Source organism: Haematobia irritans, chromosome 1 (genome assembly GCF_050003625.1).
Source record: "Haematobia irritans isolate KBUSLIRL chromosome 1, ASM5000362v1, whole genome shotgun sequence".
Classification (NCBI taxonomy): domain Eukaryota; kingdom Metazoa; phylum Arthropoda; class Insecta; order Diptera; family Muscidae; genus Haematobia; species Haematobia irritans.
In genome coordinates this window covers 68289006-68308166 of record NC_134397.1, presented here as the reverse complement: position 1 = coordinate 68308166, position 19161 = coordinate 68289006, and the positions used below count along the sequence as shown (strand labels likewise).

The 19161-nt window shown below is 31.5% G+C and overlaps 1 protein-coding gene and 1 long non-coding RNA gene across 2 annotated transcripts; one reads left to right on the top strand and one right to left on the bottom strand.

Annotated features, from left to right (window-relative positions):
- Window positions 1-9223: 9223 nt before the first annotated feature.
- LOC142225697 (uncharacterized) lies at window positions 9224-13767 on the top strand. The gene is made up of 2 exons (XM_075295541.1): window positions 9224-9318; window positions 12930-13767. The coding sequence occupies exons 1-2, from the start codon at window positions 9224-9226 to the stop codon at window positions 13765-13767; spliced, it is 933 nt and encodes a 310-aa protein (XP_075151656.1).
- Window positions 13768-17492: 3725 nt separating this feature from the next.
- Window positions 17493-18714, bottom strand: LOC142238933 (uncharacterized). Its single transcript, XR_012722868.1, has 3 exons — window positions 18382-18714; window positions 17986-18317; window positions 17493-17921 (listed from the first exon to the last, which is right to left on the bottom strand). It is a non-coding gene; the product is annotated as an uncharacterized LOC142238933 (long non-coding RNA).
- Window positions 18715-19161: the final 447 nt, after the last annotated feature.

The following is a 19161-nucleotide window of genomic DNA, read 5'->3' as shown; positions in this document are numbered from 1 at the left end:
AAATTTAGTAAAGCTATTAAAGTAAATTCCATATAATATATATATATATATATATATATATATATATATAGTATATATATATATATATATATATATATATATATATATATATATATATATATATATATATATATATAATATATATATATATATATATATATATATATATATATATATATATATATACATATATATATATATATATATATATATATATATATATATATATATATATATATATATATATATATATATATATATATATATATATATATATATATATATATATATATATATATATATATATATATATATATATATATATATATATATATATATATATATATATATATATATATATATATATATATATATATATATATATATATATATATATATATATATATATATATATATATATATATATATATATATATATATATATATATATATATATATATATATATATATATATATATATATATATATATATATATATATATATATATATATATATATATATATATATATATATATATATATATATATATATATATATATATATATATATATATATATATATATATATATATACATCGCGTATCAAATTTCAACCGAATCGGATGAAATTTGCTCTTCCAAAAGTCTAAAGTCAACTTTGGATATCGCTTTAGGGGCTACATATAATTATGGATCGTGAACCACTTTTTGCACGGTTATTAGAAAGCAAATACAAACATCACGTACAGAGAATGAAGCCGACCCATTTTTGTCGGCGGCGGCTGACATTAAATTTTTGCATCCGGCGGCGGCGGCTTGACGGCTAAGCCGATATAAATAAGTCTCTTCGGCGGCGGACAATTATCCATTATAAAATCAATTTGAAGTTATTCGAATGGTAATGAGATTAGTTGTACAACCAATCTTACAATCAAATTTACATTTCATTCAAATTTTCTGAGGTAAATTTTTGCAAAATTATTATAACACTTTGAAATAGATTGATTGGGGGTGAAAGGCTCAAAATTTTGACTAAAATTACTACAATTATTAATAAAGTTTTTTGATTTAAACTAATATTTTTGATTAATTGGCGGCTACATTTGAGTCGAGATGAGCCGACATATTCGGCGGCGGCGTCGACTGGCAAAAAATGGCCGGCGGCGACTGAAATCGGCGGCGCGACTCGGCGGCTTCATTCTCTGATCACGTACCAAATTTGCTCTAGCAAGATGATCAGTACGATAAATCTTAGGGTCGGTTCATATGGGATTTAATATGACATCGAAAATGTGGATCTACAAAGTGGTGCAGGGTATAATATTGTCGGCGCCGCCCGACTTTAGACTTTCCTTACTTGTTTTCAGTTAAAGTTAACCGGAGAGAAGATATTGACACTTTATTTTCTGTTAACTGTCAGTTAAAGCCTAACGGAGCCACATGAAAATAACCGTTAGTTCGATCACATCTAACTATTTTAAATTAAATTTAAGTTAATTAAAATAAAGGATATTCAAATAAATTTAATTTCATTGAGTTAAATTAATATAAAATAAATTAAATGAAATGAAATTAGTATATAAAAATTAAATTTAAGAAACTAGAATTGCATTAAAATTAATAATATTAGATTACACAGGATAAGATGAGTTTATATATAAAAGAAATTACAATAAATATATTACATTAATTTTAATTCTTTATAAAACTAAATTGTATTACAGTATACAATAATTACGCTTTGAGTTATAACAAACAAATTTTAAACAAAATTGCAGGTTATTGAGTAAAATGTAGCTAAATTAAATTCCTAAACGAGTTTTTTTTTCTTAGCTATTTTTAACCCTAATCGACCTAATGTGCAAACACCTCACATTTTGGTATCCTGCATTGCAAATGGGGCCTTTCCTAAGTCACTTCACAATTACTGTGGAAAATGACTGCAATAATTTGTCCGAACCACCAATCTAACAATCCGACCATATATTACTCCAACTAAAATATATCACTCATTCTCACTTTGTGCTAGTATCTACACATAGAAATTGAATATAAAACCTCTGTTCATCCATGGAAAATATGAGACAATCAATTTTTATATTGTGAGAATATTACTAAGGAGATTTATGACCAGAATCCTTACTGCAAATGTAGTGTAGTTGATATAAAAGCGATCGTAGAATTGTAGATGGCAATCATAAAGGAAGCTCTTGGCGAAAGACTTACACATTTCGTGGAGATAAATCAAACGACTTATGATAGAGCATGCTAACCACAGCAGTGGATTTTAATTGTACATTTATATGAAAGGTACATTTATCTTTGGACTTTCTCTGACATCTTGATGGGAAATGATGATGGGAACCATTTCGATTTCACAACGCAGAGATACAATTTTAGAGATAATATTCTTCAATGGCTGAAAATAAATTTGGGGTGAACATTAACTTTACTACAGAAAAGATTTTGTGCTTCACACAATTCTGTGGCATAAGGTATTATAACTTCAAGTAGCTTCGAATCGTTGTAACGCATCGATGTGTTTAACGTATATTTGATTCCATAATGTCTATACCAAACCAATTGTGTTTATCTACTAGTAAATAGGACCGAAGCTTATGTGCCTTACACTATGAAAATCTCTCGAATAATTTGCTTTCTGATAAGGATCATATATGTGTAAACGCATATCCATATCTATTTTAAATTGCTTTCTAAATTGAAAACAAGTGAGTAAAGTAGAAAGTCGGGCGGAGCCGACTATATCATACCCTAAACCACCCCTTCTGAATTAGTAAACATAAGCATTTATCACAATGGACTGAATAGTCTAAGTGAGCCTGAATCTTAATCGGGCTGCCACTTTGAACATCATTGAAAGAGGTTGGGGAGATAACCCGCATTTCCATATTTAAAATATTAAGGGATACATTTTTATGGGAGTTTATGTCGATCTGAAAAGAAATGCCTCATATTAGGAACTGTACTTGATTTTGCACCCGCAGAGTTAGTATGCCACTAGCATTAAGTCTATTATTAAAAACGAGGAAATCGTGTGGCTAATGTATCCAAATTCGGGCAATATATTCATGTAAGTACAATACGTAAGTCTGAATAAGATCGACCAATACATCTAACTCTGAGATTTGAGTATCATTGGTTAATAAATAAATAAGATTATTATGGCCAAATTTTATAGGAGTTATATCTAATTCTGAACAAATTTGTATAATATTTGGCAGGTTCGATTGTGTACCAGATAAGGTTACCTTGTGCTAAATTTGAGTGAGATCGGTTAATATATAAGACTATTATGGTCAAATGGGAGCTATTTCTATATCTGAACCGATTTGTATTATATTTTAAAGGTTTCGTTGATATTACCGAAGATTACCTTGTGCTAAATTTGAGTAAGATCTTTTAATAATAATCTTTTTAGGGAAAATTTGAGAAAATCGGGCGATATATAGGAGCCATATCTAAATCTGAACCGATTTGGATTATATTTTGCAGATTTGATTAATATTACAGGAGATTGCCTTGTGCTGAATTTGAGTGGGTCGGTTAATAAATAAAGCCACTATGGTATAGTTAGTACTAAACAAGATTAGAGTAAGCCAACTTTGAGTAAAATCGGTTGATAAATTAGGGACTTATAGCCAAATTTGGGGAAATCGGGCGATACCTATATATGGGAGCTATATCTAAATTTGGACCGATTTCGATGAAATTTTGCAAACTTAAAGGGTGGCAAATTATATCACCGTGGTACAATGGTTAGCATGCCCGCCTTGCATACATAAGGTCGTGGGTTCGATTCCTGCCTCGACCGAACATCAAAAAGTTTTTCAGCGGTGGATTATCCCACCCAGAGATGGTCTGTATCAAACTTTTTAAGGTTTGCGATTGTCGCAAAGTTGTAAACGTCACATACACGTCGTAAATGTAGAAAACGTAGCAAACGTCGCAAACTCCAACTCCAGACCCTTCAGCTAGACAGCGAATGATATCCAAGATGATGATATATGTGAAGAAGTTTCAATGCTCAGGAATGTTCATAAAATTATTAACGAGTTTAAAAAAACTTGAGAATAGAGTTATTTCAATTAGAGACTCGAAGCCAAAACTGCTTGATGGTACACACGCAAAAAAATAATTCTTTCCTCCCAAACAAAATTTTAGACAAACAAAGTTCGTTTCTCATTTGCTTTTCGCTGTAAGGAAGTGTATTTGGAAGAAAAGTATATACTTTTTGTGATAAACGTTTATTCTTTTCTAGGATGTAAAAGCAATTTCATAAAGACAAACTCAAAAAAAATAAAAACATTGTTTTCTTGCTAATTGCATTTTCCCTCACATCTTTCTCACATCGTCGAGGTTTTTTAGTTCTTAACACCTTTTCCTGTAATACCAACAATGTCGAAGAAATTATACGATTTTATAAATTTTTAAAATTTGTTTACCTTTCGCCTGGACGGAGAACCACGGACCATGCACTTTGTAAGGCAACACACTAACCACTGAGCTATGTACCTGTTATGGTCATCAATAGATAAATATCCATATAAGTTATATTTATATAGCATAGCTTGCGGCGCCTACGAACCGAATAAACAAAGTTTATTTAACAGAAACAAACATTTAGTTTGGCACCGTGGAGCAGTGGTTGCTACGTCCGACTTGCATGCCAAGTATCGTGGGTTCGATCCCTGCTTCGACCAAAGTTTTTTTTTTTACATATATTCCAGATATGTCCGGAAGATTCCGAAAAAATGTTCAAAATTACATTGTAGTATATTAAATTTTGAACTGTAAAATGTGTCTTATTAAAGATCTAAAGTCAGAAAAGAACAGTGTTTGATATAAACGAAATGGACTGTGTTGTTGTTTCAAAAATAACTTTTTTTATTGAAAAAATAAATATTTTGTAACAAACGAATTTTTTTGGTGATAAAAGTTTAAAATTTTCGAAGCAATTCAAAAAACTCTAACAAAAGAAAAACGTTTTCGGTACACGTTTTCCAAACGTTTTTTTTTTTTCTTTGCGTGCAGTAAGCGTGACGGTAGGTACTCGCTCCTAGTTAACCTTTCACAAATTACTGCAAAAACTGGAAGGAAGGAAAACTATTTAAGTCTTTCATAAGTAATTGCTGTTTAGAGAGAATTTTATAAAATCACTTTTTTGTTTAATAGAGTCAATTTCCATACTAATTAAAATTTTCAAAATTGTACACTGAAAAAACAGTGAACCCACCAGGAAGAAAACTTTCGGTTAATTTTAGAAAATTTTGAATATTTGTAGAAAATTTTAACTAAACAGTATTACAAACGTTGGCATCACGCCGATGTCATAAAAATAAGTACATATTTTTCGACAAATTCAAGAAAATTTATTAGACATAACTAAGTTTTTTCACTTGCTAAAGAAAGTTTTGTAGTTTGAAGGAAAAACTTGGTGTTCAAAATTGCAAGAATGTCTTTAGTGACATACGAAGTTCATGATGGACGTATTTTTGGTAAAATTTACAAATTTAAAGAAATTCTGAACTATTTTGTGGAAGACACGAATTTAGTTCATCTTTATGCTTCATTGGAGTATATTTTTTCCTCGGGTTTAGTTAATTTAACTAACGTACACAAAAAATTATTAGAGTAAAGAAAACTTTCTCGAAACATAAGAATTCCATGAACTAAAATAAAGTTAAATTGGCTTTAGTGAAATAGAGAGTTCACTTTTTTTTTGAGTGTAGCTAAATAGTCATTCGTTTCTGCAACTAAAGCTTGGATGGACATTGTGGACCACGAAAACCAAGAATAGTTTGAAGTTGTGAATGAGAGATGTAAATCTAGTAGAGTTTTGAATAAATACAATATGAAGCATTTTTTGCATACACGCAAAAAAAAGCGTTTGGAAAGAGGTACCGAAAACGTTTTTCTTTTGTTAGTGTTTTTTGAATTGCTTCGAAAATTTTAAACTTTTATTACCAAAAAAATTCGTTTGTTACAAAATTTTTATTTTTTTTTTCAATAAAAAAACACAGTCCATTTCGTTTATATCAAGCACTGTTCTTTTCTGACTTTAAGTTTTAATAAGACACATTTTACAGTTCGTAGTAAAAATTTAACATTGTAGTAAATTATATTACAAACAGACTTCCTTACAGCGAAAAGCAAATGAGAAACGAACTTTGTTTGTCTAAAATTTCGTTTGAGAGGAAAGAATTATTTTTTGCGTGTACCTTTTATCGGGGAGCTTAACTAAATTAGATTAAAAAATATTCACAATCTCTTTAATTCAAAATTAGGTTTTCTACACTAGGTTTACTACTTTTGCGACATACGTATTATACCGTCGTAAACGTATGTCGCAAAAGTCACAGTTTGCGACAGGCCAACCTTGATCCCACCTCAGTAATGCTGGTGACATTTCTGAGGGTTTCAAAGCTTCTCTAAGTGGTTTCACTGCAATATGGACCGCCGTTAGGACTCGGCTATAAATAGGAGCTCCTTGAGCTTAACATGGAATGGGGCAGCACTCAGTGATAAGAGAGAAGTTCACCAATGTGGGATCACAATCGACTGAATAGTCTAAGTGAGCCTGATATATCGGGCTGCCACCTAACCTAACCTAGATTACTTTGTGGCAAATCTGACGCCGATCGGTTAGTAAATGAGCGCAATCTGACCCCATTTATCGAAATCGGGGATACCTATATATGGAAGCTATATCTAAATTTAATCCGATTTTCTCGTTCTTGTACCAAAACAAACGCCATATACCAAATTTCATCAAAATCGTTTAATAATTGCGACCGGAATCCTGCGAACAACAAATAAATGGACAGACGGACGGACACCAAGGGATAGATAGACTCAGGAGGTGATTCTGAGTCGATCGGTATATATTTTATGGGGTCTAAAATCAATATTTCTGGGTTTGTTCGAATTGGTATGCGTCCGTCTGTCCATGTATTTGTTGTTCGCAAGCTTCCAGTCGCAATTATTAACCGATTTTGAAGATTTATATAGCTCCCATTTATGAATTGATTGTTTATAAACTAACAAATCGGTTCACATATAGATAAAGCTCCCATACAATAAAAAAAGAAAAACCAATGCTTTTGTCTTTACACTAATAATTTGGCATTGATTCCTAGCCAAAAAAGTGGAGAATTGAAATAAGGATAACTTTTCTTGTTTAAAGTTTAAGTCGAATAGCAATAAGAACAAAGCAACTTTATTGAAAAATGTTTCGACTTTTGGACAAGGAAACAAACTTTATATCAGAGAAATGCGTCTTCTATGCTAAGCATGAGCAATATTTTTTTCAGTGTAAACAAACCGATCTTGGAGAGTATATAAATTATCTGTATAGCTTCTTAAAACCGATTCCAAGTAAAAACAATTTTTTTTCATAATTACGCATGTGTATGGTATTTTCTCATTGAAAAAAGAAAACCATTGGACTTCATTCATAAATGTATTTACATATGCCCAAATAACATGTATGTATATTTTAATGTATTTATGTACATCATAATAGTTATATGCAAAATCGTGCATTGCTTTGCTAGAAAAAAAATCCTCTAAAAATTTGGATTGTCTTTTGTCGAAAAATAGCATCTAATTGAACACGATTCTAAAACAGCAAAACAAAACAAATGCAACTTATGCAACAAATTTTTATGGCATATTGGGCTAAACACATGCATATGGGTCATTCAATCATCGCTAATTGAAAATTAAGAAGTTTCTGTTTTACTTTAAATTGAAATTTGGATTCATATTTGATATCTGTTCGTGAATAGCTTTGTTAATATATTCCAAAAAGTAAAAGTAGGAAATGAAATCTTTATCCTAATTTAAATTCAGTAGAACCTTCTCTAAATATGTACCCTCACCCTCAAAAAAATCGCTTCTCTAACATATGTTCCAAACATATTTTGCAGGAAGCACATATATTATTGGACATTGCCGAAACATTATTATGTTTGTTTTATGTGAACATATTATATGTTTGGAAGCATTTTGAAGAATTTTCTTCCAAGAAGATTGTGCTCATTCGCTCACATAATTTTCACTTCCACGAAATTTTTAGTTCTTGGCACCTTTTTCTGTAATACAAATAATATTGAAGAAATTATTCAATTTTATAATTTTTTTAAATTTTACCTTTCGCCTGGACGGAGAATCGAACCGGGAACCATGCAATTTGTTAGCTAACACACTACCACTGCACATTGGGGTATTTCATACCGATTTGTGTGATTAATTCAAAAATTCAAATCGAAGATACCCATTCATCATGGGTACCGTTCGAAAGAGAACAAAATTCTGCATCACTGTGTGAAAAAATAATTGGGAAAAAGCCAATGGTATATGTGCACTGCGATTGCAAATTTGACGTTTTCTTTACTTTGGTGCGCGCATTGTAAAAAACACAAGTGTTTTCATATTTAAAAGTGATTTTTCTTAAAAAATTAAACAAGTATAATTTTTGTTAACAATGGAACTTTCAACCTCAGGTATTTTTTCAAGTTTTAATGGAATATATTAGTACAATAAGTGTCTGTTTGTATTTTTAATAATTTTTTCCGTACAGGCGTATAAAATGTGTGTTTTTAGGTATATATGTAGGCATATAGTTGTGAATACCACTGAATTCAGTGGAAATGCATTTTTTTTCTTGAAACAGCAAATGTAAGTGATATGTTAACGAAAAAAAATTTTGCCCATACTTGCCCCTGTTAAAAAAATAATTTTTTTTTGTATGCCCATACAACTGAAAAAATGCAAGTAAAAACAGAAATAATATGTGTACGTCAAGTTAGTGTTACTGTTGTTGTAATTGAAATCGAAATAGAGAAGTTTCGACAATTTGCTTTAAGTACTGGCAGATTGTTTGTTAAAAAATATCCTTGGTATTGTATACCTCCAACGCTGCATAAATATTGTATACATGGACCGCAAATAGTGTCTAATGCATTGTTGCCAATAGGTCAATTGTCCGAAGAGGCTCAGGAGGCCCGAAACAAATACTTCAAACGTTTCAGGGAGGATTTTGCGCGAAAATGTAGTAGGCAGAAGGCTAACGAGGAAATTTTTAATAGATTTTTAATCACTTCAGATCCTTTAATATGTTCTCTAAGAAAGCTTCCAAAGAAAAAATTTCAAAATTTGCCTATTGCAGCTGTGTAGCTCCTCAAACCCCCAAAAGAGGATAATGTTGTATCTAATAACTGATGATATGGAAGATAATGATGATTTTGAAAACAAAGAAGAAAAAGATGATGATGATGTTTTTGCTAATGACTCAATGTCAGATGACTAATAATATAAAAAACTAAAAAGAAAATTTAACAACCGTTTCTTATTTTTGTATTGGATATGTATTTCATTTATTTTAACCCTTTCACTACCGAAATAAACCTAATGTTAAAAACTTTAATTTTTCTTCTGTTTTTACTTGTACTAACAGCATGTAGAACAAAAATTGCCATTTTGAAAACCTACTTCAAATACTTCAAGAGCTATATGAGCTTGTTTTGAAAATTTGATTCTTGAATTTTGACCAAGTGGCCTTACGAAAATAAGCGCTATTTGGCCTATAATGTCCTTCAAAGTGTGAGCAAAAGTACAAAAAAGAACCCGAAAAAGTGTCAGCTATAGTTTTCGTATGAATATCCATTTACTAGAAACATACAGTAGTCTCTAATTTTCGTATTTTTCGTTTATTTCTAAAAAAGTTTACAAAAATGTATTTTGGACCTCACCAATATGGAAAATATTTATAGGTTATTTAGATTAAAGCCTCTACTTTAAAATAACATCGAGAGATAAATCAAAACTAAGTGGAAAAATAGAATTTGGTGTCTTTTTCGAATGTCCTTCAAAGTGGACATCGGTAGTGAAAGGGTTAAGGAAAAAAAAAATAAAGTTACATTAAAGTAAATGATTTTATGACGTTTCTTGTATCTAATAACTGTTTCCTAACTAAAAAAAATATATATTGCGTTATTGAGAAGCTTGGCTGATTTAATCACACTTTTGGGTGTCAATTACCCCAGTGTGCACTGGGCTACGTAGCTGTTATAGTCACCAATAGACAATTATCGTTATAAGTTACATTTGTGTTATATAGCATAGTTTGCAGCGCCTACGAGCCCATGCAAACATAACATTATTTAACAGAAACATACATTTGTTGGTCACGTGGAGCAGTGGTTAGCATACGTTCCGATTTCTTTTAACGAACCAAGAAAAAATTGTGTCCATAATGCCAAAATGATAAACAAAACACATGTCCACACATACATAAAATGCTGCTCTCAAGGCGAAAACACATGCTGTTTTTTTTTTTTCAAATTTTGGTTCTTGGTTCCGAATGTCTAACAATTCTCTTTACTCCGAATACTCATTCTAATATTCAAATTAAATAATATTTAGACTTAAGCATATCAAATTTTTGGCCTCATCATAAAACAGTTTTCCGATACAACATACACTGAAAAAACAGTGAACCCACCATGAAGAAAACTTTTGGTTAATTTTAGAAAATTTTGAATATTTGTAGAAAATTTTAACAAAACAGTATTACAAACGTTGGCATCACGCCGAGGTCATAAAAATAAGTAAATATTTTTCGACAAATTCAAGAAAATTTATTAGACATAACTAAGATTTTTCACTTGTTAAAGAAAATTTTGTAGTTTGAAGGAAAAACTTGGAGTTCAAAATTGCAAGAATGTCTTTAGTGACATACGAAGTTTATGATGGATGCATTTTTAGTAAAATTTACAAATTTAAAGAAATTCTGAACTATTTTGTGGAAGGCACGAATTTAGTTAATCTTTATGCTTCATTTGAGTATATTTTTTTCCTCGGTTTTAGTTTATTTAACTAACGTACACAAAAAATTATTAGAGTAAAGGAAACTTTCTCCAAACATAATAATTCCATGAACTAAAATAAAGTTAAATTGGCTTTAGTGAAATAGAGAGTTCACTTTTTTTTGAGTGTACAAGCGGTTTCACAGAAATTGCTCTCTTTTCATTCTCTCCCTGTGTTATGATGATATCTTTCGTCAACCCTCCCGGTTTCCATCTCTATTTCTTTCCATACACTCTCTCTCTCTCTCTCTGCCGCTCTCTGAATAAAATATCACAACATATATATGTTTACTCGAAATTTGTAAATTTATATATGTTTACATTCACACATATTATGAGCAAATTCCAGTTTTTATACCTTCCACCATGGGATGAGGGGTATACTAGCTATGTCATTCCGTTTGTAACACGTCGAGATGTTGGCATCAGATCCCGTAAAGGATATATATTGTGGGTTGTGGAGAAATTCTGAGTCGATCCAGAGATGTCCTTCCGTCCGGTGAAATAACTTCATTCTCCGAACGAAACAAGCTATCGACTTGAAACTCTGTACAAGTAGTTGTCATTGATGTAGGTCAGATGGTATTGTAAATGGGCCATATCGGACAACCTTCAGGTATGGCTCCATATACACCGACCCCCAGATTTGAGCCGGAGCTTCTTGGAAGAGCAACTTTCATCCGATCCCTTTGAAATTCGGTACGTGATGTTAGTATATGGCTTTTAATAACCATGCCAAAATTGGTCCATACCGGTCCATAATTACATATAACCCCTATATAAACCAATTGGAAGAATTGATTTCGTGATTTAAAGCAAAACATATTTTTATACCCTCCACCATAGGACATCGAAATATTTCTCTAAGACCCCATAAAGTATATAAATCCCGGGTCGTGGTGAAATTCTGAGTCGATCTGAGCATGTCCGTCCGTCTGTTGAAATCACGCTAACTTCCGAACGAAACAAGCTATCGACTTGAAACTTTGCACAAGTAGTTGTTATTGATGTAGGTCGGATGGTATGCAAATGGGCTATATCGGTCCACTTTTACGTATAGCCCCCATATAAACGGACCCCCAAATTTGGCTTGCGAATCCTCTAAGAGAAGCAAATTTCATCCGATCCGGCTGAAATTTGGTACATGGTGTTAGTATATGCTCTCTAACAACCATGCAAAAATTAGTCCACATCGGTCCATAATTATATATAGCCCCCATATAAACCGATCCCCCGATTTGGCTTGCGGAGCCTCTAAGAGAAGCAAATTTCATCCGATCCGCCTGAAATTTGGTACATGGTGTTAATATATGGTCTCAAACACAACGGTAAAAGAAGGAAGAATCATTTTCCAAATTGTTGGCTAGTGGAGGAAGTGGTTTTGAACTATTGGTTTCTAAATTAGTTATTTGCAAACCAAACAACTAATTTAGAAACCAATAGTTCAAATCCACTTCCTCGACTAGCCAACAATTTGGAAAATGATTCTCCCTTCTGTTACCGTTGTGTTGATCAATATGAAGTTCTAAAATGTTTCCTTTCAATAAAGTCGAACGCAGAAGGAACTTAATCCAAAATTTATTAAACTAATGCTACCAATTTGTCTTCCATACTTTACACGGTACTTACCAAATCAATTTTTCCGGGAGCATGGAAATACACCAAAATTATTCCTATACCAAAAGCAAACCACGAATTCCGTCCAATTTCTATCTTGCCATATCTTTCGAAGGTTTTGGAAAAACTCATGTTTAATCAAATGAACACCTACATAAAATCTCATAACTTACTTACAGACCGACAATCCGGATTTAGAGAGCAAAGGAATTGTACTACTGTTCTTACAGACGTGGTCGAGTACCTACGATCAAAAATGGATGAATCTATTATGACTTCATACCTCAGTGAGAGGAAGCAATCCGTCTGTGTAAATGACGCAAAATCAAGTATACTGCCTACGCAAAGAGGTATTCCACAAGGATCTATCTTAGGTCCCCTTCTATTTTGTATTTACATCAATGACCTGCCTAATGTGTAAAGATTTTGTAATATACATCTCTATGCCGATGACGTCAAAATTTATGCTAGTGCATATATGAGGAATTTAACCGAGTGCGTCAATGATATAAACCATGATCTGGAAAGAATAGAAAACTGGGCCGCGCGAAATGAATTGAAAATAAATCCTTCCAAGTCGAAATGTCTGGTAATACACAAGAGTGGTATAAACCTTTCGCAGGAACTACATATTCATATAAAACACACCGCAATAAACATTGTTTCATCCGCCACAAACCTCGGTATAACGTTCAACGACCGTCTAACCTGGACTAATCATATACAACACAACATTGCCAAAACCTATGGTATGCTTCGTAACTTATGGGCTGTACAATCTTCAACACCTCTTCAAATCAGAATGCTATTAGCAAAAACGTACCTAATTCCCGATCTTCTACATGGAGTAGAAATATTTGCAAATTGTAATAGAGCCGATATGCAAAGACTAAACGTAGTTTACAACTCCATTGCACGATATGTCTTCAAGAAGAGACGTTACGATCGAATATCTGCATTCGCTTATCAGCTTCTTGACATGAGCCTGGAGAACCTAATCAAGTATAAATGTCTCGTTTTTCTTCAAAAAATTATCTATACCGCTGAACCAAAATATGTATATGAGAGATTGCAGTTTTCAAGATCCAATCGCGGAAAAAGAATAACTCAATTGCGATATAAATACACCAGGTCTGAACAACAGTTTCTAATACCCTCAATCCGCCTTTGGAACAATCTCCCAACTAAATTACAACTAGTCAGCAACACACTACAATTCAAAAAAGAGCTTAAAGAATTTTATATATTACATAATGAATAATTTGTCGAATTCATAATAAAAATTTTGTATTATTTAATATGTATACATTTTTATGTCTCAGAAATATTAAAATCATTGTTTCAACAGTTTTATACAAATCATGAACATACATGTAACTAAAAGTATATAACCTAGTGCTATAATTTATAAGATTTAATATCTTGTTGTGCTAGGCTGTTATAACCACAAATAAATAAATAAATAAAAAAAATGACCATGCAAAAATTGGTCCACATCGGTCCATAATTATATATAGCCCCCATATAAACCGATCACCAGATTTGACCTCCGGAGCCTCTTGGAAGACCAAAATTCATCTGATTCAGTTGAAATTTGGTACGTGGTGTTAATATATGGCCTCAAACACCCATGCAAAAATTGGTCGAAATAGGTCCATAATTATATATAGCCCCCATATAAACCGATCCCCAGATTTGACCTCCGGAGCCTCTTGGAAGAGCAAAATTCATCCGATTCGGTTGAAATTTGGTACCTGAAGTTAGTATATGGTATCCAACAACAATGCAGGAATTGGTTCATAGCAGTCCATAATTATATATAGCCCCCATATAAACCAATCCCCAGATTTGACCTCCGGTGCCTTTTGGAGAAGCAAAAGTCATCCGATCTGGTTCAAATTTGGTACGTGGTGGTAGTATATGATATTTAACAACTATGCCAAAAATGGTCCATATCAGTCCATAATCATATATATTTAGCTCCCATATAAACCGATCCCGCGATTTGGTTTTGGAGCCTCTTGGAGGAGCAAATTTCATACGAGTCAGTTGAAATTTGGTACATTGTGCTGGTATATGGCCGTTAACAACCATGCCTAACTAGGTCCATATCGGTCTATAGTTATATATAGCCCTCAGATAAATCGAACCCCAATCACATAAAAATTTGTCCATATCAAGTTCATAATTGTATATAGGCCCCATATAAGCGACCCCCAATTCTGGCTCTCTACGTATTGTCTAATACATACCACGTATGCACTAACTCACAATTTAGAAAACGATGTTAAGAAGTTTTAAGATACCGCAACCCAAGGAATTCGATTGTCGATGACAGTCTTTCGTAGAAGTTTCTACGCAATCCATGGTGGAGGGTACATAAGATTCGGCCTGGCCGAACTTACGGCCGTATATACTTGTTTATGTATAACACCCACAAAAAATCTGAAGAATACAAAATACAAGAAAAATATTCATATTGAAATATTCAAATGAAATGTCTCATATATGTATCATATTGATATGTGTCTCAGCAGAAGATGATCTTACAATTGTTCAAACAGAAAAAAGCTCTATTATTATGTGTTTATGTGATTACATTAACATTTGTAAAGAATTTCTTACAAAGAAAAAGATCAGACATTATAGCTTTTGAATTTTGACCAACATCACTGTCCTCATCGTCATCATCATCATCATAATCAGTTAGGTGTACTCATTCGCATATAAAGTTTAAACTAAGATTTCATAATGCAGCAGACTGCAGCCGTCACTACTGCAAATAAGCAGAGTAATAGACGTCCAAAGTACTCAGTCAGACGAGTCACTCGTGCTAAGAGTAGTCAGTCGAATTCGAGGACTTGTAACGGCAAACATGGTAAAATGTCATAAATGTTTAAGAAATATAAGGAAAAAAATTAAAATATGAACTCTAAACGAGATGTGACATAAGCACTCCAAGTCTCTTTTAGGCCACCTAGAAATTCGACAGCATGCTTGTACCGCTCTTGTTTGCTTTGTTCACCTCGAAACAAAATATTAGTTGAAATGATCAAATAAAAAATCACTAAATAAAATCAGTATCCTAACTAAAATTTAAAATTTTAACATACACTGAAAAAACAGTGAACCCACCAGGAAGAAAAATTTTGGTTAATTTTAGAAAATTTTGAATATTTTAGAAAATTTTAACTAAACAGTATTACAAACGTTGGCATCACGCCGATGTCATAAAAATAAGTAAATATTTTTCGACAAATTCAAGAAAATTTATTAGACATAATTAAGTTTTTTCACTTGTTAAAGAAAATTTTGTAGTTTGAAGGACAAAATTTTAGTTCAAAATTGCAAGAATGTCTTTAGTGACATACGAAGTTCATGATGAACGCATTTGTAGTAAAATTTACAAATTTAAAGAAATATTTAACTATTTTGTAGAATACACGAATTTAGTTAATCTTTATCCTTCATTTGTGTATATTTTTTCCTCGGTTTTAGTTAATTTAACTAACGTACACAAAAAATTATTAGGGTAGAGGAAATTTTCTCCAAACATAATAATTCCATGAACTAAAATAAAGTTAAATTGGCTTTAGTGAAATAGAGAGTTCACTTTGTTTTTAGTGTAAAGTGTAAATAAAAACAAGAAAGTAAAGTAGATAGTCGGGCGGGGCCGACTATATCATACCCTAAACCACCCCTACTGAATTAGTAAACATAAGCATTTGTTGGGTAACTTTGATATAGATATGGGAGATAAACCGCAGTTGCATATTTAAGAAAATTAAGGGGTACATGTTTATGGGTGCTTTGTATCAATCTGACTATAGCTCATAGTCAGTGTTGCCAGGGAAAATGTTCGGTTTACCCTACAAGGACAGAAAAAGTTTCCTACTTTCTCATACATTCCCAAACAATTTTCCCTACAATATTTTTCGTTAAATTTAAACAAATTTTACAAAACAAAAATGGTTCTAAGTACTTTATTATCTTAAAACATCAATATGCAGCGTATCTAACTTAGAATATAAATTTATATTACTCCACGGTTGCCACAGTTGGTAGAATTCTACCCAAAATAGTATTTTTTTTTTGTTAAATCTATAAATATTAAATTTTGGAAAAAGTTTCTATAAACAAATTTTTGTGAGAAATTTTTCTATAGAAATAAAATTTTGACAATAAATTCTATAGAAATAAAATTTTGAGAAAAAATTCCATAGAAATAAAATATTGGGAAAATTTTTTATAGAAATAATATTTTGAAAAAATTTCTGTAGAAATATAATTTTGACAAAATTTTCTATAGAAATAAAATGTTCACTCAAAAAAAAAGTGAACTCTCTATTTCACTACTAAAGCCAATTTAAGTTTCTTTTAGTTTATGGAATTATTATGTTTGGAAAAAGTTTCCTTTACTTTAGTAATTTTTTGTTTGCGTTAGTTAAATTAACTAAAACCGAGGAAAAAATATACTGAAATGAAGCATAAAGATTAAATAAATTCGTGTCTTCCACAAAATAGTTCAGAATTTCTTTAAATTTGTAAATTTTACCAAAAAGGCGTCCATCATGAACTTCGTATGTCACTACCCAATAAACACAAACGTTTGAAAAATACTAAAATTCAATAATTTTTCAAACATTTTTTCAAAGGATTAGGGTAATATTCAAGTTGAGAAATTGTTGAGAAAATCGCGTTCTCAACAAAAAACAGACATTACCCTCAACAGTAAAATTCAACACAATAGCAATAATTTCTCAATTGTAATCCTCAAATTGAAATGCATCGCTACTCAATAATTTCTCAAACAGTTTTCAATGTGAGAAAAATAAAAAACTAGCATTGTTGCGAATACTTTCAAACCACAATTTGTATGAAAGTCAATCCTAGTTCCAACTGAAAGTCAATACTAAATTTCTAGGGATTTTGTAAATTTTATTATTTTTTCGCTAACAAATATAATAATCTTAAAAATAACATTAATAATATATGAAAATAATAATATTATACCAATCAAAATGTAATTATCTTATTAAACGTATTAATAAATAAAACTATGAATACAACTTTAAATATCTTAAACATTTTTACATGTATAATTCCATTTCCTCCATAATGTTGGTGTCATTAATATGCTGGCAATTTGAAATATTTACTATCGAGGAACTTGCTGGCTTGTGTGTTAGAATAGATTCCAGCAAGAGGAAATCACAAAATATCAAACTGATGACGGTATGTAAATTGATGTAATGCACATTTTCATCCAGAAGTTCTTGATATAGGAATTGTTGCACTTTGTTTTAAGTGGTTGCACTTTGTAAGTTTTCTGAAAACTTTTCTTTGTTGTTTCCTTCATCGGTTTTTCATCGGCCAACATCTTCCAAGAATATACCATTCAATGATTTTAGTTTTCTGCAAAACAATCGAGTTTTGTGATTTCCATTATGTTTTCATTTCACTTTTTATTTTGACTTACCAACTTGTATTTCTTCCAACTGACCACGTACTTCGTGATTTCCTCAAGAACGTTGGTGTTACAAAATTGTTGTTATTAAAATACTGGCAATTTTCAGGAACTTGATGACCAGATAATTGGAATAAATTTCCAGCAATTTCAATTCACAAAATAACAAATTAAACCGATGATGCACATTTTCATCCAGAAGTTCTTGATATAGGAATTGTTGCACTTTGTTTTAGTTGGTTGCACTTTGTAAGTTTTCTGAAAACTTTTCTTTGTTGTTTCCTTCATCGGTTTTTCATCGGCCAACATCTTCCAAGAATATACCATTCAATGATTTTAGTTTTCTGCAAAACAATCGAGTTTTGTGATTTCCATTATGTTTTCATTTCACTTTTTATTTTGACTTACCAATTTGTATTTCTTCCAACTGACCAGGTACTTCGTGATTTCCTCAAGAACGTTGGTATTACAAAATTGTTGTATTAAAATACTGGCAATTTTCAGGAACTTGATGGCCAGATAATTGGAATAAATTTCCAGCAATTTCAATTCACAAAATAACAAATTAAACCGATGATGCGATATAAATTAAACTATCGATGTGATGCGAATTATCATCCAGTAGTTGTTGATATGGAAAAGCATAAATACCAAGTTTTTTTGGTTGCACTTTGATTTATGGAAACTTTCTCTTCTCGATAAGCCACTACCATTTTTCATCGGCCAGCCTCTTAATGTGTCCAAGAATCAGCATCCAAATATTTTAGTTGTCTGCAAAGAGATTTGAGTTTAGTGACTTCCTTCAAGTTTTCATTTCGTGTTTTAGTTTTACTTACCAATTATTATAAGCAATTTCAATTGATTATTAAAAAATTTCCACATTTTTGTATTTCTTCCACGAAATACAGGGTAGTGTAGGGTAGTGTTTTGTCAAAGTTTTCTCCAATTATCTTCAACACATTTTCAAAGTTTTCGTCAACATTTTGCCAAATTGGTTGTAATTCGCAAACAATTTGAAGATGAATTGAAGATGAGCTTTTTCAAGTCAAGTTGAATTTATGTTGAAAATGATATTTACCCTCAAACTGAAGAGGTGTTGCATTTGAAAAACGCTCATCCTGTGTTTATTGGGTAAAGACATTCTTGCAATTTTGAACTCCAAGTTTTTCCTTCAAACTACAAAAGTTT